The following is a 27,870-nucleotide window of genomic DNA, read 5'->3' on the forward strand; positions in this document are numbered from 1 at the left end:
GCAGGACAGGTTTGACCGGTCCGGGAGGGGGCGGGGTGAAGACGGCCCCGCCCATAAATGGGGGTCGAGGAGGCGTGGCCACACTGCCGGCGGAAGTGAGCCCTCCGCGAGGGCGCCGGGCCGCCGGGGGCGGAGGGGCAAAATCAGAGTGTAGGGGCGGGGTAGGGCTGGCTATGGAGACGTGGGCGAACGGCGCAGAGCTGCTCGCGGACTCGCGAGGCATCGGGGACGCGACACAGCGGCGATGGGCACAGCAGGCAGCGGCCGGCCCAGGTGCCCAAGGGATGGGGCGGGCCAAGGGAGGGGACTCCGCGGGAGGGGAGGCTAAGATGCGCGCGCACCTGCCCTGCCCCCCGCGAGGGAGGGGCCCATGGAGGCCCCGCCCGCGCGCCTCGCCTGAGGCGGTCAGCTCAGCTCAGGCGCCCGCCCCCGCTGGTTAAATGGACCCGCGGGTCGCAGCCCCCGGAAACGTCCGGGAACTCCGGGGCTGAGAGACCAACTGGCAGAGGCGGACAGGAAGCTCAGGTAACGAAGTGGGCGGGCGCCACACCGGTGTTGGGGTGTGCTGCGCCGCGAGGCCTTTCGATTTGCCATGCTGGGGAGCCGGGTAAAATCAGAGAGTCTTAACGCTTTCCAGTGGACCCCTGAGGAGACTGAGATCGTGAGAGGGGCAGGGACTTGCCATGATCTCCCAGCTTGGTAGGAGGAGGACTGGAGCTGCAGGGTCTAACATGCTCCAGCTTGTTGTGGGGTTTCCGCCTGATTCCAGGCTGAGATGAAACTAGCATCGTGCGATGCTCCAGCAGGGGTTTTTTTACCCAGTTCCTCAGAATTGAGACTCTCGTTGGAATCCACTAGTGCTTTGAGTAATTTTGTAATGTACACTGTGAAAGAAGGCTTCCTGGGGAGTATGGCCGGAGCTCAGAGCCAGCAGCTTCTAACCCCCCAACCATCCTACCTCCCCCCATTCTCAGCCAGTGGTTTCGAATAATCAGACTTCAGCTGAGTGAGAGCCCGAAAGACCCCTGAAGAAAGGGGCCATCTTCTCAGAGCTCTTCTGTTCTCGTGCCTTGTCAACAAGTCTTTCTTTCACCAGAGAGCATCATGGCAGAGCAGGTGGCCCTGAGCCGGACCCAAGTGTGCGGGATCCTGCGGGAAGAGCTGTACCAGGGTGATGCCTTCCATCAGTCCGATACACATATCTTCATCATCATGGGTGCATCGGTGAGTCTCCCCCAGGCCCCACATCTTAAAAGTGTGAAGTTGCTTAAGGTCTCTTCCTGCTGGGTACCTGAGCTTTCCCAACTGGTTGCCGTGGGGCCACACAGGCTCAGCTCAGTTAGACTCTCCTTCTTACTCCTGCTCGTGTGCCATTATCACCCAGCACACCTGGTATACACACACTGTGAGGCATTTCTGAAACCTGCAGAGCCGTTGAATGTAGACCCATGTCCTGGAGCTGGAAGGTCCTTAGGGACTGTCTGATTGGATTGCTTCCTCCATGGGGAAAACTGAGATGCAAACAAGGGAGGCTATTCATTCTGTGTGTATCTTTCTCAAACTTGTTTGTGACTTGACAAATGTCACACAGTCAATTAGTTCCAGAGGCAGGATCTGAGGCCCAATCTCCACCTTGTCTCTCTACCACGTCAAGTTCCCTGGGGACAAACACTCAACCTTTCTTTGAACACTGTCTCTTTGCCCCAACTTCCAAGGCCTGCTGAGGAGCTGTGACCTGCCCCATTGTCTAGCCAGTGGCACTGCCATTTTGCTCTGATAGGAAAGGCCATGGCCCCTACACTAAGGCCCCCTCCCGGTGTACCATGTGGAAATGAGATCTCTGCCAGGCGGCAAGATGTGTGCAGGGCCTGGTGAGATGAGTTGCCAGGGCTTCATGTCGAAGTTAAAGCGGCCTTCTCTTTTCACGTTGAACCCTGAATGTGACGAAGCATCTGCTAAGCATCGCAGGACCATTTTTACCCATAACTTACTGTATAATCTTGAGGGAGAGTTCTACCCAAACTAGTCAGCTCTTGACGGGGAAGGCATGGTCTCTCTGTGCCGTCCACATCATGCTCCCCTCACTCTGGAGGACCTTGGTTCTTTGTTCACGTATCAGCGTGCCACTGTCCTTTGCAGAGGCTGCCCCCTGCCAACTTTGGGATTCTGATTAGAACTTGGAAAAGGAGAGCCAGAATGCAGGGAGGGAGGCAGAGTGGGGGAGAAAGGTTCTGCCGGTGGGAGGGAGGGAAGGCCTGCACTAAGCACTGTCCTCTGGCTCCCCGTAAGTCCACGGCTGGGGAGTACACAGTAGCAGCACACAGGGGGCAGATGTGACGTCCACCTTGTCTCCAGCCTGGTCCCCTTAGAGGAGCCATACCTGTATTGGCCACAAACCTTAACACCAAGGACTCTGACCATTAGGCCCTTTGTCCAAGAAATAGTTTGGAGGAGAAAGTAACTCAGGATTAGTTCTCTTCCTTCCCTCCAGTCACAGGATGCCCCAATAGAGCGTCCCAGGCCACAATAAATGGCTTACAATTCCAGACCCTCAACTCTTAGACATCTCACTGAGATCATCCAAGCTTGCTGTGTGACCTGGGGCAAGTGTCTTCCCTTCTCTGAACCTCTGTGTTTCCATGTAGCAAATGAGGGCTTTTGAAGCAAATGCCAAGGCTTCCTTGGGCTCTGCCGAGCTGATTCTGTAGCTCCTCATCATTGCCTTCCTCTGTGGCCAGCTTGGGGTTGGGCAACTTTGTTTTCTTGCAATTGGTGAGGTTCCCCTTTGCTCCCCTCTGCTCTGAGAGCAACAAACAGAAGCTTTCAGAGCAGAAGTGGGAAGTGCCACTTCAGTGCGGTGGAGTGGAGGAGGACAGGCTGTGGGGAGGGGATCCTCCGAAGAAGAGCCTCCTTGTTTGTTTCTCCATCCTGCAGTTCAAGGGGGCTGGAGTGGGGTAGGCGGGCCTCCCATGCTCAGGCAGCACCTAGAACAGCTCCCAGAAGCAGGCCTCCCATGCCTGCTCCCTCCATGTAGAAAGTAGGCACGGTGGTTCTCTGGGAAACCAGTTAGTTCTCTGCTTATTCAGGCATCAAGTGGCGATTGAGTACCTCCTCTGCAGTGCAGTGACACAGGCCCTGCCCTCCTCATGGGACCTGTGTGCTGGGGGACTGGGACCCAAGGTGAGTTAGCAACCCAGTAAGATTTCAGAGTGGCGCATGTGACAGAAGACACAAACGGGCCCTTGTGTCCCCAGCCCCCCCTCCCCCCAGCACACAGATCTCCTGAGGAGGGCCTTCAGAGCAAGGCCTGCAGAGCCAGGGCCCAGGGAGGACTCTACACCAAGGGAAGAGCAGACACTGCCCAGTGGCTGATGGGCACCCTGGGACAGGCTGAGCCCATGTGGCCATCCTCTGCCCCTTCCTCCCTCACTCACTTACCCAACCATCTTCTGAACACCCAGCTTCCTTCCTGGGGGCATCACAATGCTGGTTCACAGACTTACCCAATGGGCTTGGGGCTGTTTGCTGTTCTCTGTTCCCCCCACTATATAGCCACTTCTCCCCATCTCAGGATTCCCACCCCCAAGCAGAAAGGGAGTGGAGGTACTTACTGTCCCAGTCTAGAAAACTCTGGAATGAAAGCAACCAGTTTCTCCTTACAGACCAGCGCAAGGGGAGGAACCTTGGGCCTGGTCCATTATGTCCTCCCCCCATCTGATGGGGCCTCGGCCAGACTGGAGTGATGCTTCCCTCCAGGGGATGTAGAGAGAAATGGGGGTGAGAGAAAGAGATAGGACTGCGACTCTGCCTGGGCAGCACTGGCTCACTGCAGGGGCCTCAGTCTCCCCACCTGCACCACAAGGGCCATGGGCTCACTGAGTGCTCAGAACCCATCCCAATGACGGGCCTGTGCAAGGAATGACCTGGCAGCCCCAGCCCCTCCCTCTCCTCAGGATCTTGCTGGGCTGTCTTCCCCCTTGGGCCGGTAAGATTCTTGCTGTGTCATGATGATGTCGGCACCCCCCCCAAGTCCTGGTGATTCATGAACCCCACGATGGAGGAGGGAGGCTCTTTTTTATAGCCTCGCCTACCCCAGCGCTCTCACTGCAGTGGCCACGAGCCAGCTGGGCTCCAGCCAGAGCCCGGGCTCCACCCTGGGGGACCCAGCAGATCCTTGACCTGACTGACCCTAGGGGGACGGGATGGCCCATCCCTGTGGGCCCTCTAGCTGGCAGCCAGCCTCTGGAGCTCTCTGCCACGCCTACAATTCTCAAAGACAGATATCGGCAGTGGTGTGGCCTTATAACACTGGAGACTGAAGACAAAGCTGGGCAGCCACAGGTGGGTGGTGGCCCAGGTTCCTTTGCCCCAGCCAGGCCACATCCTGGTGGCTGGAGAGCCTAATCAGGTCGTGCTTCTCCAACTAAGTCACCGTGTCCCCCATCCTCACTGTGGTCGTCGGGCAAAATGAGGGGGCTGGGAAAGATTGCCACATCTCACCAGGAGCCCCTGTAATTGCCCTGTCCCCACACGTGGATTGCTTCAATTTGGTCAACATCTTCTCACATTGCTTCTTGCAGAGGAGTCCAGCCCAGGCCAGCAGGTAGGGCAGGCTGCCCCCAGCCCAAGGAGAGCAGCTGCCAGGCCCCACCCCCCACCACTTCCTGGGTTGTACGTCACTTCTCCCTTGGGTGACTTGGAGCCCAGCAGACTGCTGGTTGCATGGGCTGAGCTAAACAAGGCAAGCAGGTTCTATCGCTAATTAATCCCAAACGAAGCCACAAGAACAAACAGCTTGGGGTGTGGGACACCATGACTCAGCAGACAGGAGACTAGTTCCCTGCCACTAGTCTATTGCCGATAGTCTGCCCTAATTCCTCCCAGCCTGCTGGAATTCGATGGTCAGCGAACGTTACCTGGCACAGGGAAGGCTAGCAGGCATTTGCAGGCCGTGGTTCTGATGATTTCTCCTGAGGGCTGGTCCCTAGTAAGCCAGCGCTCTGGAGTGGGCAGGGCCAACACTGAGCCAAGGTGACGAGCAGAGTCCCCCTCTGTCCCCAGTGATGGGAGACGCCAGAGGCAGGCACTGACGATTCGCTCTGAGGAGTGTTGCGATCGGGGCTACTGGGCGCTGAGGGACTTGGAGGGGAAGCGGGAAGCCCAGGCTGCGGGTCAGCGCTGGACCCTGAGGCACCAGTGAGGGCACCCATCTGAGGTGGTTTTGGCAGTGGTTCACGTGGAAGGTGGCAGTTATGATAGGGACCCACTCCAGAGCATTTGGGAGCTCTGTCATGAGCAGTTGGCGGGTTTGGGCAGGGACACTGACCCAGGGAACCCTAGTTTGGGAACCACCTTCTTTGGAAGTTTGGGGTCCCAGTCAAGTCTGGAGATGGCCAGCAGACACTTGCCAGTGTGCGCTTGGTGCTTGGCAGAGTCTGGGCTGAGACACTGGGAGTTGTCTGCGTGCCAGGTCCTCACCTGGAGCCCTGCGTAGGGAGGTCAGGTCACCCCAGGAGATTGGAGGCGAAGCCAAGAACAGGAGGAACATGAACATTCCCGGCGCCAGGCATCCCTGAGCTGCCACGGAGCCTTCAGTCTCAGAAATGTCCTGCACCCACTCCCACTCATAGTAGGGATTTCCCACCCAGGAGCACCCCCCCAGGCTCCCGGTGCCTTCCTAACTGCCTGGCTCCAGGGGGATTTTAACAAGGTCGGGATTGCTTGGGTTCTGGTCACATGGCCTCCGTTTTGCAATCGTTCATAGAAATGAACTCATCCAGTGCTGACAGTGCTTGTAAAATGTAATTTTGCGTTGATTACCCAGGTCTTTATCCTGGGGGCTGATTTTTCTGCCTGGGGCGAGCCCAGTCCATCTCGGCATGGCGTGTTTTCCCCCCCTGATTGGCAAGGCTCAGTGGAGCGTGGGTTGCTCCCAGGCCCATCCCATGCTCCAATTACAGGGCAGGCGGATGAAAGGGCCCCCTGCTCTGGTTTCCTCCAGGAGCCTGTGACCATCCTTGCCTCTTCCTCTTCCGCCTGGAGGGGAGAGTTCATTTGTGAGGTTACAAAATTAAAGCGTGTTGGAATGGCTACAGCCACTGAACTGGGATTCTTTCTAGCGTGTCTCCTGCCATATTTGTGGGATTCACCATATTGCGCTTCGCAGTTGCCGGGTGCCGTACCCTGACTTTTATTCTGGACAATTTCACACGGGCACAAAGTTGACAGAAGAGCACAATGAAAGGCACTGTCCGTCGCCCAGCTGCCACTACATTCTGCCGTCCTGTGTCGCCCATTCCCCACCCTCTGCTCAATAATCGTTGTTTTCAGTCTTCTTGTTTTAGGCAAAATGGGTACATATTGAAATGTACAAATTTTAACCGTACAATTGGTTACACAGCTTTACCACAATATAAGACATTTCCATCTCCCCAGAGAATTCTCAGATGGCTTTGATGTCATTTCTATCCCAATAGATTAATTTTTGCCTAAATAATCTGGAGCTTCATTTAAGTGAACTCGTAGAGTAGTCTTGTGTCTGAGTTTTCAGGTGAGCATAATGTTTCTGAGATTCACCTGCAGGGTGGGCGGATCACTAGCTCATGGCTTGTCACTGAGTCATACCCCACTCTGTGATTGCACAGCTTGTCCATCCACCTGTTGATTGTTTCGAGCATTTGGCTTCTTTCCAGCTTGGGGGTATTGCACATGAACGCTGTGGGCAGGCATTTGTTCCACCCCCTCCCCAGCTCGTGGTGGTGTCGGTCTTTCAGAGTATAGCCAATTCTGGTGGATGCGAAGTGGTGTCTCATTGTGGTTTAATTTGCGTTTTTCCAACAACTGGTGATCTAGACTTTCTCAAGTGTTTGTTAGCCATTCTTTCCCTTCCTTATAAAGCATCTGATCAAATCTTTTACCCATTTTTAATTGGGTTGTTTTCTTGTTTTGTTGTAGGGGTGGCTTATAAATTCTGGGTACAGATAAATTGGGTGAATGTTTTATACCCCAGTCTGTGGCTTGTCTATTCCCTTCTTAATGCTGTCTTGTGAACAGGAGTATTTAATTTTGATGAAGCCTTAGTTTATCAAGTTTTTTTCTGGTTATTGCTGTCTGTGTCCTATCTAAGAAATCTTTGCTTACTCCCATCTATTGACTTATTTGCTCTAGCAACCTTACTAAACTCTCGTTATAATAATTTATCCAGAGCCTGGCTTGAGGTGGTTTTGTTTCAATAGACAGACCATCAGCTACAAATAACGCCAGTTTTGTCGCCTCCTTTCTGAGCCTTATGCCATTTCATTCACCCGCCTTGCTGCGCTGGTCCGGGCCTCTAGCTGGGCATTGACTAAAAACCAATAGCAGGCACTCTTCTTGATCCTGGTTGTTTAAATTGGATTCTCTTAACATTTGCCTACTACGTATGGTATTTGTGGGGTTTTTATAGGTGTTTTTATCAAGTAAAGAAGTTCCTTTTTGTTCCTAATTTGGTAAGAGCTCTAATCATGATAGATGTTGAATTCTCTAGCACACTTTATCTACATCTGGTAAGTCTAGCAAGTTGCTAGATTTTTAAAAAATTGATAGGAGTAGACGAAGGTTTCTTATAGCTTTTTCTCTTTAATTTGTTAATGTGAATTTCAATGATTTTTTGCTTTTCAATATGAAACGAACCTGTTGTTTCCGGGATACCCGCCAACCTGGTTCTGACACATGACATTTTTAACATTGCACAATTGGGTTTGCTGCAACTTTCTGCAGGATTTTGCATCAGCACCTGTGGACACAAGTGAGATGGCCTGGGGGTCCTCATTTGCCTTTCTCATAGGTCTCAGTACCAAGGTTCTGCAAGCCCCAGAAAGTGACTTGGCGAGTGTTCCCATTCTGTTTGCAGCAGTTTGCCTTAGACTGGAGTGCTCTCTCCCTGGCACTTTGATAGAACCCGCTGGCAGAGCTTCCTATGCCAGGGTCAGGGTTGGGGTTGTGTTGGTTGGGAAGGTTGGTGTCCGCAATCCCATTTCCATAATGACTGTTGCCCACTCAGATCCCTCGCTCCATTTTGGTATGTTGGATTATCTAGAAGTTTGTTCATTTCATCGAAGTTGTCAAACATGGAGAAAGATGGTTCCTAAAACCCTCTTCTGTGTTGGCACACTATCATTTTATTCCATTGCACTCCTAATTCTTGGTGCATTTTAAAAAGCAATCTTGTGAGAGAGTTGTCTGTTTATATTAGTTTTTCAAACACTGGCTTTTGGCTTTGTTCATCTTTTCTTTTGGTTTGTTTTCCATTTTATTAATTTTTAGTTTTCATTATTTCCCACCTTGTAATTTGTTCAGCTTAAAAATTCTGTCCTTTTCCTAACTTCCTTAAATTGAATGCCTAGCTCATTCATTTTGAACCATTCTTTTTTTTTTTTCTAACCAAAAAAGGCCACATGTCACAAGTTTTGATATGTGCTATTTCCATATTTCTAGTGAATGGAGTTTTCAGGCTTTCTTCTTTAGCCCATGAGCTGTTCAAAAGTGGGCTTTTTGGTCTGGGTTTGGTTTCGCTTGCTTGCACTGAGACCAGAGGTGGTCTGTGTGATTGCAGGGTGGCCAGTTGGTCACGGAGCCTCCCGGCCAGCCTCGATGAAGCCCGTCCACCTCCAAGTGGCTCCTGTGGTGTGCAGGCTCTGTCAGCTCAGGGTCAAGGTAAAGGGCTAGCAGGCGCTAAGTCATGGTCCTCTGGCTACATTACAGGAGCAAAACAGCTATGCTTGTGTCTCAGTGGTGACACTGAGCGAGTACCCACGTCTCCAAGTGGGGAAGACGATCTATGTCGTGTCCCCAGCTTCTAACCATGCCTGTTTCCTCTGCCACAGGGTGACCTGGCCAAGAAGAAGATCTACCCCACCATCTGGTAAGTGCCACCCCACTGCCCTTTGCCCTCCTTGCCTTCCAGGCACTCCTACCTGCCCTGGTCACAGCCAGGCTCTGCCCTCAGGTGGCTGTTCCGGGATGGCCTTCTGCCCGAGTTCACCTTCATCGTGGGCTATGCCCGCTCCCGCCTCACGGTGGCAGACATCCGCAAGCAGAGCGAGCCCTTCTTCAAAGTGAGTGGCTTCCAGGATCTCTGAGGGGGGCATTCCGCCATCCCATCCCAGGATGCTCTTCCCTCCGCTTGCTCCCGCTCTCTGCTCCTTCTCCCCGCAAGGCATGGCCTGTTTCTGCTATCCTAGCAGAGGGGCAGGGCCATGTTAGGACAGCCGCCTGGGGCCACTCACGCCCTAGCACTTCTCATTCTTGCCCTCCTCAGTGCCACCCACACTGCCCTGCCAAACTGGTGCAGAAACTCTGCCTACCTGCTCCCAGCACTTTCATGATGACAGGAGGAGCGCTGGGCGCAGGGCGGGGTCAGGGACCCTGCCACCCTGAGACTCCTATTTCCCAGCTCCCCTCACCTGGGGGAAGTCCCTCGCAGCTGTGTCCCAGGGCCAGGAGCTGAGAAAGCCGCTTTACCATGGAAATCCTATAGACTTGCGTTTTCCCAACACGCCACAGTTTGGTTTAATGAATTTGGAGAGAGATCTGTCGGCAAATGCGTTTCTCCCAGATCAAACTTTCCTGAAGTCTGACTTCTGTCTTAGGGCACAAGGTCCCCAGGGCTGACTGCTGGGCCCCATCTCCTGCGGTGTTCATGCAGCCCTGGCCTCCCCCTGTTGGTGTGCAAAGCTGACTAAATAGGGGTGAACCCAGTGGAGAGCTCGGATTGGCTGTGGGATGAGTGAGAGGGGGCCGAGGAGGGCCCGACATCCCTGTGTCCCACTTTCCCAGGTCACCCCAGAGGAGAAGCCCAAGCTGGAGGAGTTCTTTGCCCGCAACTCCTATGTGGCTGGCCAGTATGACGACACAGCCTCCTATGAGCGTCTCGATAGCCACATAAACTCCCTCCACCAGGGGACACAGGCCAACCGCCTCTTCTACTTGGCCTTGCCCCCCACTGTCTATGAGGCCGTCACCAAGAACATCCGAGAGACCTGCATGAGCCAGACGTAAGGCTTGTCTTTTGCCCCCTTTTCCTGCCTCCTAGGTGTGTCCTGCCTTAGTCTGGCCTGCCCTGGCAGCTGTCCAGAGCCCCTGGGGCAAACTGGTCTAGGGAGTCTGAAAAGATGGATGCCCTTGTGTGTTCTCTACGTGAACTAGCTGCACAAAGGAGGGAATAGGCTAACATGCAGTAGCTTTCTGACAGCCGTACATATTTACATTCCGAACGCTCCTGTAGACAGACAGACACAGTCTGTCTCCCTGAAAACCCTGCTGGCCCTAGTAGCAGTCCCCACTAGCACCACAAGGTGGAACTGTGGCTCCACAAAACGCTGCCGGTTGCTTTTCTGGCTTTTTGGCGTTTCCCAAGGTGCCCGTTGACGACCATGAGATGGCAGTGTTGCTCCACAACAGTCCCGCTGCCTGTGGCACAGCGGCTTGGGCACCACAGCCATCTCTGTCACTTCGTCCTGGTTCTGAATGCAGAAGGCCACGTTCAGTGTCATTGGGGACTAGCAAAGAAAGGGGCTTTGTCCCATTTTAAAACCCTCGGAGATAGTTGTGCTCTTGAGGCCCCCTCCCCCAGCTACTCCAGCAGTTCCCCAAGGAGGGGTCTTGGGGCTGACAGAGTTGCCGGGCTCCTGCAGAGGCTGGAACCGCATCATCGTGGAGAAGCCCTTCGGAAGGGACCTGCAGAGCTCCGACCGCCTGTCCAACCACATCTCCTCCCTGTTCCGCGAGGACCAGATCTATCGCATCGACCACTACCTGGGCAAGGAGATGGTGCAGAATCTCATGGTGCTCAGGTACAGCCAGGCGTGGGTCCCAGAGCACAGGGGCACCGGGTCGGGCAGCACAGGGCCCCCGCCTGGCCTGCTGCTGCCCTGTCAGATGCCGCGCCAGCCTCTGCCCTGCCCCTCCCGCAGGTTTGCCAACAGGATCTTCGGCCCCATCTGGAACCGGGACAACGTCGCCTGCGTCATCCTCACCTTCAAGGAGCCCTTTGGCACTGAAGGCCGTGGGGGCTACTTCGATGAATTTGGGATCATCCGGTGAGAGCCCACCTCCATGCAGGGTCGCCCTTCCCGGTCCGAGGGGGCTCCTTCTTCCCCACCTGAGGTTCACTTTCCGCAGCAGCGGGGGTGTCTGGGTAGTCATTCGTGGCTGTGAAGGGAGGGTCACCATCTCCTTCCTGGCCTTGTGGTGACCTGGCCTTGTGGCGGACACTCAGGATCAGGAAGCAAGTCTTGTAACTTGTTGCTTGAAAGCCCCACTTCAGTCCCTAAGCCCCCAGAACCTGGCCAGCAGGGAAGAGCTGAGGTGGGCTCACTCATCATGCCTTTCTCCCAACCTGGAAACCCCTGAGCCAACTTCTGCCTGCTTCCTCACCAGGGACGTGATGCAAAACCACCTCCTGCAGATGCTGTGTCTGGTGGCCATGGAGAAGCCCGCCTCTACTGACTCGGACGATGTCCGCGACGAGAAGGTGAGTGGCCGTGCACCTTCCTGGTCCCTGCCGCCAGCCCCAGCAGCCAGCCCTGAGCCCGGGTGCCCTAGGATAGGAGTCAGAAGGCCAAGGTGTCATGTTGTGGGACTAATGGTCACTGCTATGTGACCGAGGGCAGCAGACCCATTGTCTCTGTAGGCCTCAGCTTCTTCAGAAAAAGTGAGAGTGTTCCTGGAGGGCCCTTGGGTCGGCAAGGAAAGCTGAACCGGTGTCTCCTCCAGGAAGCCCACCCCCAGGTCACATGGCTTCCGCATGCTCTGACCCGTGCACAGGCTGCTCCACCTCGTTACCCAAGGGACCACTCTCTCCCCTGCCTCTCTCCCAGGTCAAGGTATTGAAATGTATCTCCGAGGTAAAGGCGAACAACGTGGTCTTGGGCCAGTACGTGGGGAACCCCAGTGGAGAGGGTGAGGCCACCAAAGGGTACCTGGATGACCCCACAGTGCCCCACGGGTCCACCACTGCCACCTTCGCAGCTGTCGTCCTCTATGTGGAGAACGAGAGGTGGGAAGGTAGGTGACACGTCTGGGCCTGGCAGGCAGGGCTGGTGTGCCCTCATGGAACTCTTCTCCCTGGGGTCCGACCCGCTCAGGAGCAGCGACTAGCCCACATGGGACACTAGAGGGGAGAGGGTCAGTAGGGTGGGACATGGCCACCTTGCCACACGTGCATGCACACACACCTTTGCTCAGACGCATGCAGCCTGGCACACACTCCCACTCTGTCACTCCCTCACACGTGTGGGCACATGCGTATGTGGCCCAGGCTGCTGGCAGAGCCAGTCTTGAGGCCAGCCTTGCCCCCACCAGGTGTGCCCTTCATTTTGCGCTGCGGCAAAGCCCTGAATGAGCGCAAGGCCGAGGTGCGTCTGCAGTTCCGAGACGTGGCTGGCGACATCTTCCAGCAGCAGTGCAAGCGCAACGAGCTGGTGATCCGCGTGCAGCCCAATGAGGCTGTGTACACGAAGATGATGACCAAGAAGCCCGGCATGTTCTTCAACCCCGAGGAGTCGGAGCTGGACCTGACCTATGGCAACAGATACAAGGTGGGCGCCCGGCCGGGACGGGACCAAGGGGCCTCTGCATGTGCATGCAGCCTCAGCAACACCCCCCCTTGCAGAATGTGAAGCTCCCCGACGCGTACGAGCGCCTCATCCTGGACGTCTTCTGTGGGAGCCAGATGCACTTCGTGCGCAGGTGAGGGACGTTTCTGTGCCTTTGTGCCGCGGGGACCAGGCTGGGCTCCAGGACATGTGAGAGGCCTGTTCCCTCCCCCGCACCATGTCCCCATCCCCCCAAGTCACCGCATGTCCCCTCAGTGACGAGCTCCGGGAGGCCTGGCGCATCTTCACACCGCTGCTGCACCAGATTGAGCGTGAGAAGCCCCAGCCCATCCCCTACGTTTATGGCAGGTGAGGGGGTGGGGCAGGCTGCAGGGATTGGGGACAGGGCACTGGGGCCAGCGGCTCCCTCACGTCTCCCCTCTGCCTGTCACTCTCCAGCCGAGGCCCAGCGGAGGCAGACGAGTTGATGAAGAGAGTGGGCTTCCAGTACGAGGGCACCTACAAGTGGGTGAACCCCCACAAGCTCTAAGCCTGGCACCCCCAGCCACCCCCCGTCTGTCTCTGCCCTCCCCACCCTCCCACCACCTGACCCCACATCGGGAGGACTTCGGGACCATAGGCCTCAGCCTCACATTCCTGGCCCCAGGCCCAACTACATTCCTCAAGCACTTGACTCTCGTCCTGTGACGTCCCCATCCGTCACTGGCCCTGCCTGAGCCAGCTTCTGTCCACAGACTGAGCCCCAACAGAAAAGAGAAGAGGGCCCTTCCATCTCTCCCAGGCGCCTCAGCCTAGGACAGGAGTTAGGGCCGAGGGGGAGGAGCGATGGGTGGGCCAGCTCCTCAGAACCTGGGGAGGGGCGCAAGCGTGTCCACTCCACATTCCTGGTCACCCACTGGAGGGGAATCCTGTGCTGCCTAGCAGTCCCCCACGTCTTGGGCCCCCTGAATGTCCATCTGCCCCACCAGCCCAACTCTGCATTCCATAGTCCACTCCAACCACAGGTGCCCCCTCGCTATTAGAAAGGGAGAAGCAGCAGGTGGGACACTCCGCCTCAGCCCCCTGCCATTAAATCCACGAACAGACCCACCTGTCCCCTGGTCGTTTCCTTCCTGCCACCTGTAACCATGAAAGAGGGTGCCTGCACCTGAGGCCAGCCCACCTGGTGTAGGGCTTGTGACCACCTGCCTTTCTGGGGACCCATTCCTCACCCACTCCCTGTTACCCATTTCCCTCCACTGGCTGTCCCAGAAACCTGGGTGTCTTTTCACCCCGATCCTGTGTCTTGTGACCCAGCCCTGCGCCCCAGCACCTCCAGAGTCCCCCTCACCTGTCGGCCCTCGTTCTGCCCCACTCCACGGGGTATAGGCAGAAGTCACATTATTTTCACCCTTCACCCAAATGCTTCACTGTGGGTACTTCCCACACGGCCTCCACCCCGACAATGTCCCTGCCCCAGCCAGGTCACTTCCGGGCATTGCTGTGGGCCGTTTGCACACACTGCCAGTCCACGAGGTGAAAAGTCTTTAGGAAGGAGAAACAGTGGGATTGTGTGCCTAACGCTGGATGCCAGGCGGGAGGGGATGGTCCAGGGAGGCACCACAGCCCGGCCACTCGGACGGACAGCTGGGCTTCAGAGGTCATGGAGTCCCTGCTTGTATTTGTGCCCCACGGCCACCGAAACAAGCACCAAGCTCTAGGGGGCTTGACACAACAGGTTTATCCTATCGCAGTGCTGGAGGCCAGACCACAAGGCGGAAATGGAGAAGTGGGCACCGCACGCTCCCTCCAAGGCTCTAGGGCAGGGACCTCCCTTGTCTCTTGCAGCTTCCGGTGGGGGCTGGCCTTCCTTGGCTTGCACACTTAGTCTCTACCTCTGTCTTCATGCAGCCCTCTCTGTGTCTCTGTCTCCGTTTTCTTACAAGGACACCAGTCCTTGGATTAGGGGCCCACCATACTCCAGCGTGACCTTAGCCTAACTTACCTTAATTACCTCTATACACACCCTATTTCGGAATAAGACCATATTCTAAAGTTCCTGGTAGACACGGATTTGGGGGGACACTCTTCAACCCAGTATACTCCCAACAAAGGCAGAACCCCCTGAGCGTCCACCCCACCCCCTCCCGAGCTCTTCTCAGCTGAACGCTGGGGAGATGGCAGGAACCAGCACTCGTCCCTGCACTCACGGGCCTGGCTTCTGGTGGGTGCAACCGACCAGAAACAAAATCAGACAAAAGGGTCAGATGGAGGTGTATTCTATGGAGGGAACAACCCAGCAAATGACTAGGGGAGGAAAAGTTCTATTGCCAGGGAGGTGAAGACACGGGGGCCCTTCAGCTGGCCGGCAGGGGTCAGTGTTCCAGGATTGGGAACTCGGGCTGTTAGCAAACAGTTTGGCCACCACGGCCCCTCCCTCCACCTTGGCCTCTGGTCCCTCTAGCCTCCACCACTGCTTGGGAAGGCAGTTTCCCAGAGCTTATTCCTCCCACCATCCTTGGCCTGCCACTGCGAACCAACTCTTACTCTTGCACGGTTCCCCTGGGCTGGGATGGCAACAGCTGGGGACCCGGTGCCGCTTGACAGTTGGAGTGCCAGGTTGGAGGGATGAGCTGAGACTCCCACCCATGTCTCTGCAGAAGCAATACATAGATGGAGGAGAAACACACTGCGGCCTGGCTTGTTTCCGTCCTATATGCTAGGATGGCAAGTCACCAACCCTGCACACACACCATATACAGACTATCCCTGGGCCTCATTCCTGTTTTTCGCATCTCCTGTAACCAAAGGTGGCGGCAACTCTGGGTTGTGGGAGGAGCGAAATCAAGTTCACCTGGACTCGGTTGAATAGGGAAAGAAGGAGCTTTATGGGACGGGCAGGTCACGGGCCCTTAAGGACAGTGATTTTCCAAGGCTGGAACGTGGACCTCTTAATCAATCCCTGCTAGCCGGGGTCCACACACAGCACCTGAGAAGGCTCCATGTGGACAACATGAGAGGCCAGAAGATCTGTGGGCTTGGTCCTCACTCCTGGTGCCTGTGCCCTGGAGAAGAGGCAGTGGAGCCAGCCTAGGGACTCAGAGGCTCCCTGTAACCCTTTGGCTCCGGTGTGGCTACAGAGGGTCTTGTGCTTGACTCAGATGCATCCACATGGCTGCGATCTGGCTTTGTAAAAGGCCGGGAGATGGTGACTAGGAAGGGGCAGAGCGGGTCGCTGAAGACGCGGCTGCACCTTCCCCTGCTTACCACCTGAGGGCGCCGTCTTCCCTGCTCCAGGGGAAGACATCTAAATCCCCATTTGCGTTGGCCCACAGTTGTATAATCTCAAATCCTCGAAATACGGTCCTGGGGAGGACATCAAACCCTCGGGGCGGGGGGGGGGGGAGGAGTGGGACGGGTAACCTAATAAACGGGCCTTTCCTGACCCCGTGGGGGTCTTCGTGCTCAGTGCCCTCCCCCGACGTTTACCGGCTTTGAGGTACCTAGTAAAGCTGTGTGCTGGGATAGTCCTCCCAGATGGCCAGGTCCCCTGGGGAAACCTGCTAGCATGGTGTCACCTAGGGGGACACTCCCAGAAGTGTGGGAGGGGCAGCAACGGGAGCCTGAATTGGAAGAGGGACCCAGCTCCTGGCCCTCAGCACATGATGACCACGTGTGAGCGAGGAGGGAGGACTGTGGGGACCTCCCCATGTGACCCTACTCTGAGCGTCTCCACTGTGACAGAGGCATGAGGGCAGTCAACTGACACCTCAGACCTGGGGGCTACACTGGGGCACTGGTGAGGACATTGAGCTGTCACCTGACCTCTGGGTGCCTGTGAAGAACAAGAGGTGAAAGCCCTGATGCGGACAGGCAACTATTATGCCAGCTCTAGGAGCCTGCAATGGGGAAGAGGCATGAGATCCCAAGTGGGGACACTGAGCTGGTACCTGCACTCTGAGTACCTTCAATGAGGCATAAGCATGAGGGACCAGGTGAAGACAGTCACTTGTCACCTCGTCTCTGGGTGAATAAATTGTGACACAGACCTTAGGGCCTCGCTGAATTGACACAAATACCACCTCAGCTCTAGGGCCATATAGTGAGGAACAAGGATGACAGACCTCATATCTGTGTGCTTACACTGGGGCAGATGCAACAGGTCCTAGGTGAGGAAAGACTCCTGTCACCTTAGCCCTGGCTGGTGCCATTGGTGCTGAGGTATAAGGGCTTCCGACTGGTATGACATCTCTCCACTGGGACAGGAGGAGGACCATGTGAGGACAGCCAGCGTTTCCTCAGCTCTGGTGCCTACACTGGGGTAGAGGCATGGGGTCCAGGTTTTGACATTCAACTAACATTTAACTTCTGGATGCCTAGATTAGGGCAAGGCTTAAGGGCCCAGGAGTGGAAAGTCACCTTCCACATTAGCTCTTGATGCCTAAGCTCAAGTGACAGATGAGGGTGTTCAAGTGTATCTCAGATCTGGGTCCCTACCCTGAGGCAGAGCATGAGGACCCAAGACACACACCAGTAACACCAGTAATGGGAGCTATACTGGGGCAGAGACACGAGGGCACTCAAATGCCACCTCAGCTCTGTGCAGCTGCGCATGTCAGAGACATTAGGGCCCAGGTGACAGCATCAACTGAAAGCCCTGATATTGATCTTGACACCAGAAAGGAAAATGAGGGGCCAGGCGGAGACATAGGGGCCCAATTGGGGACCATCAACTATCACTTCACACTGGGTGCCTGCACAGGGTCAGAGACATGAAAGTCCAGGTGAGGACAGTCAACGGAAAGCACAGATCTTAGTGCCTACACTAGAAAGGGGAATGAAGGACCACTGAGGTCATTCAACTGTCACATCAGCTCTGGGTCGTTAAATATAGGCAGAGGCATGAAGGACTAAGTGGGGGACATCAACTGTCACCTCAGCTCTAGATTCCTACACTGCAGCAGAGATGGCCTCAGATAAGGGCGTTCAACTATCACCTGAAATTTGGTTGCCTAATCTAGGGTAGAGAGGCAAAAGGCCCCAGGTGAGGACAGTCAGCTGTCACTGGAGCTCCGGGTGCCTACACTGAACAAAGACTTGAGGCCACCATCTGTCACCTCAGCTCTGAGTGCCTACTCTGGGATAGAGGTACCTGCTCTGGGGCAGAAGCACTCAGGCCTATATGATTACCATCAACTGAAACCCCAACGGTTGGTGTCTACACAGAGAGAGGGGAATGAGGGATTAGTTGATGACATCAACTGTCACCTCAGGTCTGGGTGCCTACACTGAGGCAGAGAAATGAGGACCCACGGAAAAACAGTCAGCTGGCACCTCAGCTATGGGAGCTCCTCTGGGATACCGACGAAAGGGGCACCTCACGCTGGTTGCCTGCCCTGGGGCAGGGCCATGAAGGTCTAATCCTCTCTGCGTTCCCATTGAAAAACAATCCCAGAGGAAATAAGGGACTTGTGCGAGGCTGCCCCACGAGGCACAGCAGACCTGGAACTGAATCCTAGGCCTCTGGCCCATCACGTGATCATGTGGTATATACTTGGGGGTGGTGGATGTGCCTCTGGACCCTCAAGGGGACTCATTAAACCAACCTTTCCAAAATGCCTGCTGTGAACAAGATGTCAACACTGCTCTAAGAACTACCACTCTGGCAGATGCCCCATGCCTGGCTGGCAACCCTGGAGTGTGAGTTACCGGGAGCTCCCTCTGGTGGGCACCACAAATGGCAGCATTGCAGGAAAGACCACTGAGGGTGACATGGTGCCTGCCCAAGGTTCAGTACCCACAAACAAGAGACAGTTTGGCAAATGGTCAGCATTATCTCTAATCCCAGATGTCATGACAAAACCCAAATACAAACCCCTGCTGCAGCAGTAGGGTCCTGAAACTGATTACTGCGATCTTGTTAAGGAGAATGAGAGTGTTGTATATGCCGGTGCAGAAGCTACCGGATATTAACCAAAAGCCGGTCACTGCTTGGCTCTATAAGCTTTCTCTGTATTTTGGACTCTTTCCTTAGGAAGGTTTCCACAAGTGGGGTCGTTGCGTCAAAGGGCACAGGTATTTCTGTGGTTCCCGTGCCATCCTGCTGCTGCCCTTCAGAAAGATAGGTCCAGCTGACAGGGGTGGCCCCAGCTCTCCCAGTGCATCGGGCGGTGTGACGGACGCCTTCCTGAAGGAGACTAGAGAAGCAGGCAAGAGTTTTCCCCTCCCATTATCAGAGCGACGTGGGAGATTGAAAAAGCTTCCATGTAGAAATCACACAAGAGGAAAGGCATAGGTTGGAAGGCTGAGCCTCATTGCTTCTGGCTCATCTCGTCCTGGTGTTCTCCCCTATGTGCTCTTCTGTGCCTCCAGGTTTCTAAAAGGCACATATATCAACTTTAAAACAATTTCTAGTTATGCACTAGATCCATCCACCTCTTCCCAGGCTTTAGAAATCCGACCGCAGTGGGTGAAAAAGCTGAAGGGATCAAAAACTACAAATTGGTAGTTTTAAAAATAGTCACCACGAGGATGTAAAGTACTGCACAGGGAATATAGTCAATAATATTGTAATAACTACGTATAGTGACAGGTGGGGACTAGACTAATCCTGGGATCACTTTGTAAATTATATAAATGTCTAAACACTATGCTGTACACCTGAAATTAATATAAAATAATACTGAATGTCAACTGTAATTTGTGGGGGAAATCTTCAAAAAAAAACCAAAAGAAATCCTACCGTAGGGCACCAACCTAAAACCAGCCCTTTAAGCTTAGGAAGCGGGAATCGCCCACCAACGGGGAGTCTGATGGGAGACTTCTGGGGCGGGGCATACGTAGGGTTAGGGGTGGGGCCAGATCCTCCTGAGCATACGTCAGAGGCGGAGTGACGTGGCCCCTCCCACCCAGAGGCTGGAGCAAAAGGTGGAGGCGGGGCTGCGCAGGGCCAGGGGCGGGGCCTCCGCTGGTCCACCTAACCTGGGGTTCTGAGAGGCACAGCCCTAGCCCAAGGCAGGGGTGGCGCTGGCGGGCGGTGTCCCCGCCCGGGCCGCCATTGCCGGGCCTGTGGGGCTGAGTTGCGGTACTTCTCTCGCCTCCCCTCGTGGAGCAGAGCGGGGCGCCCCGGCTGGCCTAACAGGGGTGCCCCCGACTGAGCTCGAATCTCCCCACAGCCAGGCAAGGCTCCGTCCAGCCCAGCCCGCGTCGCCAGCCCCCAGGCACGGAGGGACGTTCTGAGCTCAGTGCCTCCCACGGGAGGGGCCCGTGTCCGAAAGAGCTACTTTCCAGCCCCAGAGGCTCCCATTGGCGCAATCGATCGTGAGCCAATAGGTTTCTGAGGCCCCTTCTGTCCTGACAGGGCTTCTCTCCGCAGTCCCGAGGAGCCTGGCCAGGTGTTTGGATGAACGAGTCGGTGCACGGATCGCGCCCATCCCGCAGCAGCGGCCCAGCACTGGCTGACCCCTGACCCCCACCCAAACGTGCTCCTCTGCTTTGTTGTCCCCAAACAGTGCACCTGCCGGCGGCCCCAACCCAGCGGGACAAGTGGACATGAGGTTGGCAGGTGGGTGGCATCCCCAGTGAACCTGAGAGAGTTGGAAAAGGGACCGATCTGGAGGGCCAGGTGTACAGAGGTCTGTGTCTGGAGGGGCCCAGGTGGACCACTGGGTTTGCTTTTGGAAACGGAGGACGCTGCACGAGCACTCTTTCTATGACCTTGAACAAATCCTTTAACTTCTCTGAGGATTTCAGCTCCCCAAGCTGTGAGATGAGGATTGGGATAGTCAGTTTCTCCCAACTCAGATAACTGGCTGCTGTTTGGAAAATGAGTTGTGGGAGAGAGGCTCCAGGGAATGTCAGGGCTGGATGGAGAGGGGCAGGGTGCAGAGGCCATGGTCTTAGAGGACAAACTGACCAAAGTGGTTGTGGGGTTGGATATGAACCCAGTGCTAGGCCGGGTTCATATCCAACCCCACAGCTGGACACCAAAGGTGAAGATGGCTTAGGGAGGGACAACTTGGGAGTGGAGAGCAGAACTCAAGAATTGGCGTTCAGACCGGCTGAGGTTGCAGCATTATGAATGTATTCCAGTGGAGCATGCTAGTGAGGAACTGCCTGGAGGGTATAGCCTCAAGGCTGAGGCAAGGAAATAGGCACTGCTCCCTGGGGGTTAATTCAAGGCCAGGAGTAGATGAGAGCACCTATAGGGAGGGTAGAGGGAGGAGAGTAGAGTAGAGGCAGAGAAGGCAACCTGGGACAGAAGTCTAGCTTTTTAGGGAAGGGTAGAGGAGGATGATCCAAGCAGGGAGGATGAGGAGTGTCCAGATAGGGTCAGAGTGTGCTGTCCTGGAAGCCAGTGGACAAGTGTTTCCAACAGGAGGGCCTGGGCCGTTAACGGAGACGTCAAGGAAGATCAGGTCTCACAGGTGACCCGGGGAGTTGACACCAAGAAGGTCATAGGTGGCCTTGGCAACAAGCTGTTTCAGTGGGGTGATGGAGGCAGTGCCAGGTCGGAGTAGGTTGAGAGAGAGTGGAAGGTGGGATTATGGAAAGGGGCAGCATAGATGACTTTGGAGGCACTGACGGAAAAGAAAAAGGGAGGGGAGAGAGATCAGTGGATGGGATGTGATTCTGAAGGAGGCCTTTTCCTTCTGTGCTGTCTGTCTTACATGGGGGGATGTTGAACATAGAAGAGACAGAGTGAGATGGAATGATGGCTGTTACAAGGAACCTGGGCAGAGAAGAGAGCTCAGGGTCCAGTTCACAGCAGGACTGGCTTTAAAAGGAGTAGGGTCCTTCTCCTATGTCATAACAGAAGAAAAAGGGGACATGATGGATGGGACACGAATACATCGGCAGCCTCAGAGGCAGGAAGTTAGGGGGCTCCTGAGCGAGTGCTGGAGCCCTCTTGAACAGTGAGCTCAGGAAGGCCCCTCCACACTTGCCAAGGAAAAGCAAGCCGAGAGTCTTGGAGTTGGAACTCAGGTTCCTTCTTCTGCCTGCCAGGAGCTTGAGTCCCCCTCTCGGGCCTGGTGGATAGCAACAGGACTCTGGGCACTTCTTCCCAAGTGGACGGGGAGATGTGGTCATGAGAGGCCCTCGGGTTATTTGGAGCTCACTGGCATTGGACTGACCTTGCCTTGTGTGTCCTGCCTCCAGGCCCCTTCCGAATCGTGGCCCTGGTTGTCACTGTGGGCCTCACCTGGATCGTGGCCAGCATCCTCCTGGGTGGGCCTGGCAGTGGCTTTCCTCGCATCCAGCAACTCTTCATCAGTGAGTGTGAGACTCTTCTTCCTTCCCTCGCAATGGCGGTCATCAGGGTGGCCACCTGGGTCTGCAGGTTGAAGCTAAGGGTGGGGGTGGGTGAAGCCTGGGTTGTCTGTCTCTTCATGGCTGGCCACATGTAGCTGCCTTCGGTCTGTCTCCGGGCACCCAACACAGCCTTTCCCCTATCACCCAGTTGATTCAGCTGGGAAAGCCAATCCCCACTGATTAGAATTCTGCGCCCAGTTGGAGTCGGTGGGGCCCAAGTGAGGGGCAGGGGGACATCTGGTAAACATTAAGGTCGATGTCCTGGTTGCTGCTTGCCGGCTTTCCATTGAGCTCTGAGGTGGGGAGGGACTCTACACCCATCACTGGTGATGGGTCACCTAAGTCCTTTTACAAATCCAGTTTGCCCTTTTCCTGGAGCAGGGAGCTTTGCATCTGCACATCATTTAGACTTGAGCAGTAATGTGACAAGGTCGGCCTGGCTTAGCCCTGGGCCTTTGAGCCTGCTGCCCCACCACCTTGACTTCATGGAATAGGGCCAGGCTGCCATTCTGCAGGTCCCAGGAGGCCTCCACGCTAACAGAAACAATTCTCTATCCACAGGCACAGAGAACTCAGTGACGGCAGGTAAGGCTCCTGTCACCTCCCTGCTCCTCCCCTGGGCCTGCCCCTCATTCTACTTTTGTGACACCCCTGCCTGCCCCTAGTCCCCCAGGGTTTCTATTCTCCATTTATCCCTCCCCAAACTAGCTATCACAGCCCGCTGGAGGTGCTTGCATGGTGTGAACCTAGAAAACAAGTAACCTGCTTCCAGAATATACTGGTGGGACAGGCATATGTAGACATTCCATTCCAAAAGGGAGATACTAGAAGGAATAAAGGGTTCAGTCACCAGTCCCAAGCAAGCCCAAAACCTAGCGGGGCAAATTCCATTAGTTTTCAAGGCCGGAGAAGAATCCTCTGTGGCCCAATACTCTGTCCTCTGGGCCTACCAGTGCGGGGGATGGTCCTACCCTCTGGGCCTGTGTTATCTCTGGCCTTTACAGCCACCGTTCTGCCCATGGAGTCACCTTTCCTTCCATCCTTTCTCTGTCCCTTCCATCCTGTCTTCTCTGTCCTTCCATCCTGTCTCTGTCCAGGCCAGCCGTGTTTCTGGTTATAAAATTCTCAAAAACTTTGTTGGTCCCCTGTGCAATTCATGAGAGTCTATCTAACCTATAAGACAAGAGGGTCCTCCAGGTCTTTCCTGGATAATCCCATGTCTGCTCCTGGCTTTTGCTGATGTGGTTGAGTGCAAGTCACCAGCTCAGCTCTTTAGTGGACAATTGTCTGGCCACACTCTTGGGTTCTTTCCAGAGCATGCTGTCTACACTTTTTGCAATATGATTAGGCTGAGAATTTTCCAAAGCTTCACGTTCTGGTTCCTTTATATTTAACGATTCCTTTCTCACTCTATTCTTTCCTTTCGAGTCTTACCGTGAGATGGTCCCAGGGACACCAGGCTGTGCCCTCAACACTTTGCTTGGAAATCTGCTCAGCGAAATACCCCAGTTCAGCATTTATAAGTTCTACCTTCCCCAAAACACGAGAACACAGTTCGGCCAAGCTCTTGGCCACTTTATGACAAGGATGGCGTTTCCTCCAGTGTCCAGTAACATGCTTCCCATTTCTACCTGCGATCTTACGAGAACAGCCTTTAACATGCCCATTTCCAGCAACATTCTGGTCATGATATATACGTATTCTCCAAAACGATAGAAGCTTTCTCTACTGCTCTGCTCTCTTTTTTATCTGAGCCCTCACCACACTCACCTGTAACATCCATATTTGTACCAATAGTCTCTTTAAGGCAATCTGGGTCTTTGCTTAAATGCACCCTCAAAATTCTGCAGCTTCTACTCATTACACAGTTCCAAAGCCATGTCCACATTTTTAGGGATTTGTTACAGCAGCAGCCCAGTTCCTGGTATCCAAATGTATTGATTTCCTGGGGCTGCCATGCCCTCTGACGGCTCTAGGGGAGCGTCCTTCCTGCCTCTTCCAGCTTCTGGTGGCCCAGGTGTCCCTTGGCTTGTGGCCACATCACTCCAGTCTCTGCATCCATCTTCACATGACCTTCTCCATGTCTATGTCTTGTCTTCTGTCTCTTATAAGGATTCTTATCATTGAATTGATGGCTACCCTACTCCAGAATGATTTCATTTTAACGAATGATATCGTCAATGACCCTATTTCCAAATAGGGTGACATTATGAGGTACTGGGATTTAGAACTTCAACAAGTCTTTTGTGGGAACACAATTCAACCTATGACAGAGGCCGTCGTCCTCCTGTCCTCCCATCTCCAGTTTGTGGGAATCAGGTGCTCTGTTCGGCAATCTACTGCACTAATCTGTGCAGTTGCCCTCCCAGCTGCTCCTTCTTTCTCTTTTCCCTCCAGGGGCAGAGAAGCCTCCCTGAGGTCCCTGTCACCATGCCCTGAGGCCAGTCCCAGCAGATAGAGTGTCTGGAAATGTCCCTGTCCTTGGTCTGAGCCATGGACCCTCCCCCCATTTGTCCCTTGCTATGTGGTCACTCATTCCTCCCTGTGGGCTGGTCCTGACCTCTCCCTCAGACCTCCAGTGACTCCTGCTGTCCCCATCCAGAGCCACGGGCCAGGAAGTACAAGTGTGGCCTGCCCCAGCCATGTCCTGAAGAGCACCTGGCTTTCCGCATGGTCAGCGGCGCTGCCAATGTCATTGGACCTAAGATCTGCCTTGAGGACAAGATGTGAGCCCCTGGGGTGCACAGGGTGAGGTGGGGGAGGGAATGGGGGTTGGAACTTGGGTCGGCAAGGGCCAAGGGAGAACAGAGCAGACGGGCCACTTGAGCGCTTTGTCCCCCTGCAGGCTCATGAGCAGTGTCAAGGACAACGTGGGCCGTGGACTGAACATTGCCCTGGTGAATGGTGAGTCCCGGTGATGGGAGTCAGTTCGGTCCAGGAAACTAGAGCCCTGCTTGCGACCTGCTCCCTTCCTCCCCGACCTGCTCCTCATCTGGGTGTTTGGCCCTCCCCTCCCCTCGGGAATTCCCAGGAAGGTGGGTAGGGGGTCTGTGCTAGCTGAAGGCTCCACGTAAGTGACCCAATGAACAAAAGCATGGTAGCAGTAAAGAATGACTGCTCCAGGAAGTCCCCAGGAAGCTGAAGCGTGCTTTGTGGGGAGCTCCTGGTGGGCCTCATGCAAGGCAGAAGGTCTGCAGCCTTGGGTAGGCTGCAGCTGTCTAAACAAGGGGCACAGTTGTCATGATATGGGGGGATATTTGAAAAGTTTCCAGAAGGGTTGCACCCTGTGGCCATGCCATGTGGTGAGCCTGGTCTGGGGGAACCGAGGTGGTAGGGTAGAGTTGCCCTGGCAGCTTGCCCAGCAGGATTCCATCTCCCACTTGACCCAGGGGTCAGCGGTGAGCTCATCGAGGCCCGGGCCTTCGACATGTGGGCAGGAGGTGAGTAGCGGCCATGGCCTCCCAATTTTTGACTGTGCACCGTAACGACTGGGTATCCTTCCATGAAACACTTCTCTCTACATATCCATTCACTGGGGGCTTCTCGAGCACTTCCTTGGGTTCATAAAAGGCAGGGGGAGGGACAGGTCATGGGGACGGCCCTAGCTTCTTAACCCAGTTTGTCACCGTACTTACTTCCTGACCCTTGGTGGGACGTGTCCCTGGCCCGATCCCTACTTTAAGTGTCCTTGTTTGGAGGACAGGGGTTGGTGTGGGCGGGTGCTCAGTGGTGCTTGATGCTCTATGTTCGATGGGACCTGTACCCCTAGATGTCAACGAGCTGCTGAAGTTTATCCGGCCACTGCATGAAGGCACCCTGGTGTTCGTGGCATCCTATGACGACCCAGCCACCAAGTAAGTGATGGCCAAGGGCCAGCCTCAGCCTCGCAGTCTTATGGTGATGGCTCACATCTCTTCCTTCTGTGTGGCAGGATGAATGAAGAGACCAGGAAGCTTTTCAGTGATCTGGGCAGCAAGAACATCAAGGAACTGGCCTTCCGGGACAGCTGGGTGTTTGTGGGGGCCAAAGGGGTGCAGAACAAGAGCCCCTTTGAGCAGGTATGGGTGGAGAGCCTGGCACCTCTGCTTCCCAGCCCAGGGCAGCTGGCCTGCCCCTTCTGCCTGCATCCCATGAGGTTCCCTTCTGTTCATGCTGCAGCCTTCCCTAAATTCTGCCCCTGGGAGGGGCAGTAACTTTGACCTTCCCTGTCCTGTATGGATTTTACCCTAAAGTGTCTTTAAAGGGCAAAGCTTTCATATTGGCAAGACTCACAGCTAAAAAACTTTTCTACCAGATATCTTCAAGGCACTTGGTCCTGTCCCATCCTCCCAAAACCCAGTACCCCGATTCCCATTGCATGCTGTCCTCCCACCAGCCCTGGCTGCCATCAGCTGACTGCTCCTCTGGGGCCACATGTGTCAGGCCCTGTGGGAGGTGCCATCCTCATCTTTGGGAGGCTCCTAGCCCTGTGGACACCATGGTGTCCCCAAGCCCTGCTTCCCACTGCAGGACAAGACAAACAGGCTGTTCCAGTGGTTTCTAGAAGGCTCTCGCTACCAAAAGAGCAGCTTAGCCCCCAAAGAAGAAACACGCCCTCTGACCTTACTCTTCCAGCAGCTCCGTGTGGGCTGGGGAAAGGCGGGGACACACACATACTCTCCACTTACCTTCCTGGTATGTGCCAGTCCCACAGAAGTACAGAGAAGTTGACCCCACACTCACACACACACTCACTCCACCTGGTACGGGGGACATGCAATGCAGCTATTGCCATTTTTAGATGACAAAATCAAAGCATTGGAACAGACAGAGGGGGTGAATGCCATGAAAGTGCACAGCTGGTTGACCAGCACAAGGCACTGAAAGCTCTGTCTGTCCCCTGTGCCTGAGGGCTGAGGCTGTGACTTCCCCCAACCCCACAGCATGTGAAGAACAGTAAGCACACCAATAAGTACGAAGGCTGGCCGGAGGCGCTAGAGATGGAAGGCTGCATCCCAAGGAAGACCACGGCCAGCTAGCCGGCCAAGCACGAGGACCAGGCTGAGGGAGGCTGTGTGTGCCTGGCCTTGGAGGCGGCGGCAGCGGCGGCAGCGGCGGCAGCACCGGCAGCACCAACACAGGGCTGAGGCCCGACGCCACACCCGGCCAGGGGTGCTCTCTTACCCCAACACATCAGGGCTCCAAGGTGGTGACTAGTGACTGGAGTATGACTGGTGGTGGGGGCTACAAGGGCCAGCCCATCGTGCTTTGTCAGGGGAGCCCAGGTACCCATCTTCTTTTCCTAAAGCCTCTGTCCCTGTTCAGCCCCCACACAATTCCCAAGCACCTCCAGCCACAAGGCCCTGGGTGCTCACCGCCTCACTGCACAGCCGGTTGGTTGAGGCATCTTCTAGAACCTCTTTATCCCAGAGCTGCTCACTGCTCTGCAGCCTAGTCCTGTTTCCAGTGTGATTCCTTCTGGTGAGCCACACCTGTGAAAGCTATGGTGCCCCACCCCCACCCCATGTCGGCCGAGGCAGGGGACCTGGCGGCCTCCTGTCCTGCTCTCTGCGGGAAGGGACCGCCTTGGAGCCTGGCCGGCCTGGGCAGTAAGGTAGCAAGCATGAACAAGGTCCCTAGTGCAGTGCGTGGTGGTCCTGCAGTTTCTCAGATGGCCCGCCTTCTAGATGAACTCTTAATAAACTGGTACCCTCAGTGGAATGGAGTGCATTCAGTGAGGAGTCAGGGGTAGCATTGTCCTGGAGGGGAGGGACATGTCCCAGAGGCTCAGCCAACCTGTCCCCACAGCCTTAGTAGACAGCCTTTGTCTCCAGGGCTCCTGCCACTGGGCTGAGCTGTGACTCATGGGTGAGCAGAGCAGCTGCCCCACTGGCAGCCCGATTCCTTGCCTGGGAGAGAGTCCTGTTCATTGGGTCCAAAGGAAACCCACTGACTCCCTCAGACACAGCATAGGCCTGTAAGGACACGGGTGAGGATTAAAACT

The 27,870-nt window shown here is 55.2% G+C and overlaps 2 protein-coding genes across 4 annotated transcripts; both read left to right on the forward strand.

The window, feature by feature from the left end:
* Window positions 1–99: 99 nt before the first annotated feature.
* G6PD (glucose-6-phosphate dehydrogenase) lies at window positions 100–13,681 on the forward strand. 2 transcript variants are annotated; one of them, XM_033103484.1, is made up of 13 exons: window positions 100–273; window positions 1,097–1,224; window positions 8,865–8,902; window positions 8,987–9,095; window positions 9,817–10,034; window positions 10,674–10,832; window positions 10,953–11,078; window positions 11,419–11,512; window positions 11,859–12,045; window positions 12,343–12,578; window positions 12,653–12,729; window positions 12,852–12,944; window positions 13,035–13,681. In XM_033103484.1, exons 1-13 carry the CDS (start codon window positions 174–176, stop codon window positions 13,123–13,125), a joined length of 1,656 nt encoding a protein of 551 aa, XP_032959375.1. In that variant the 5' UTR covers window positions 100–173; the 3' UTR covers window positions 13,126–13,681. The 2 variants fall into 2 exon arrangements, with proteins under 2 accessions (XP_032959375.1, XP_032959381.1); XM_033103490.1 differs by lacking the exon at window positions 100–273 and adding an exon at window positions 368–525.
* Window positions 13,682–19,545: 5,864 nt separating this feature from the next.
* On the forward strand, window positions 19,546–27,587 carry FAM3A (FAM3 metabolism regulating signaling molecule A). Of its 2 annotated transcripts, XM_033117165.1 has the most exons (10): window positions 19,546–19,754; window positions 20,087–20,139; window positions 21,735–21,848; window positions 22,449–22,472; window positions 24,490–24,613; window positions 24,733–24,791; window positions 25,277–25,327; window positions 25,657–25,741; window positions 25,819–25,945; window positions 26,810–27,587. In XM_033117165.1, exons 2-10 carry the CDS (start codon window positions 20,127–20,129, stop codon window positions 26,903–26,905), a joined length of 693 nt encoding a protein of 230 aa, XP_032973056.1. In that variant the 5' UTR covers window positions 19,546–19,754; window positions 20,087–20,126; the 3' UTR covers window positions 26,906–27,587. The 2 variants fall into 2 exon arrangements, with proteins under 2 accessions (XP_032973056.1, XP_032973048.1); XM_033117157.1 differs by lacking the exon at window positions 19,546–19,754 and having other exon boundaries at window positions 19,936–20,139.
* Window positions 27,588–27,870: the final 283 nt, after the last annotated feature.

This window comes from Rhinolophus ferrumequinum, chromosome X, assembly GCF_004115265.2.
Source record: "Rhinolophus ferrumequinum isolate MPI-CBG mRhiFer1 chromosome X, mRhiFer1_v1.p, whole genome shotgun sequence".
Classification (NCBI taxonomy): domain Eukaryota; kingdom Metazoa; phylum Chordata; class Mammalia; order Chiroptera; family Rhinolophidae; genus Rhinolophus; species Rhinolophus ferrumequinum.

What these genes read in the sequence shown, in the direction of transcription:
- FAM3A (XM_033117165.1), top strand. An exon ending in CATCCAGCAACTCTTCATCA is followed by an intron (nt 21,849 to 22,448) that starts GTGAGTGTGAGA and finishes CTCTATCCACAG; the next exon opens with GCACAGAGAACTCAGTGACG. An exon ending in TATGACGACCCAGCCACCAA is followed by an intron (nt 25,742 to 25,818) that starts GTAAGTGATGGC and finishes TCTGTGTGGCAG; the next exon opens with GATGAATGAAGAGACCAGGA.
- G6PD (XM_033103484.1), top strand. Translation starts at nt 174, where the DNA reads ATGGAGACGTGGGCGAACGGCGCAGAGCTGCTCGCGGACTCGCGAGGC. An exon ending in GCAGGCAGCGGCCGGCCCAG is followed by an intron (nt 274 to 1,096) that starts GTGCCCAAGGGA and finishes TTCTTTCACCAG; the next exon opens with AGAGCATCATGGCAGAGCAG. An exon ending in GATGAATTTGGGATCATCCG is followed by an intron (nt 11,079 to 11,418) that starts GTGAGAGCCCAC and finishes CTTCCTCACCAG; the next exon opens with GGACGTGATGCAAAACCACC.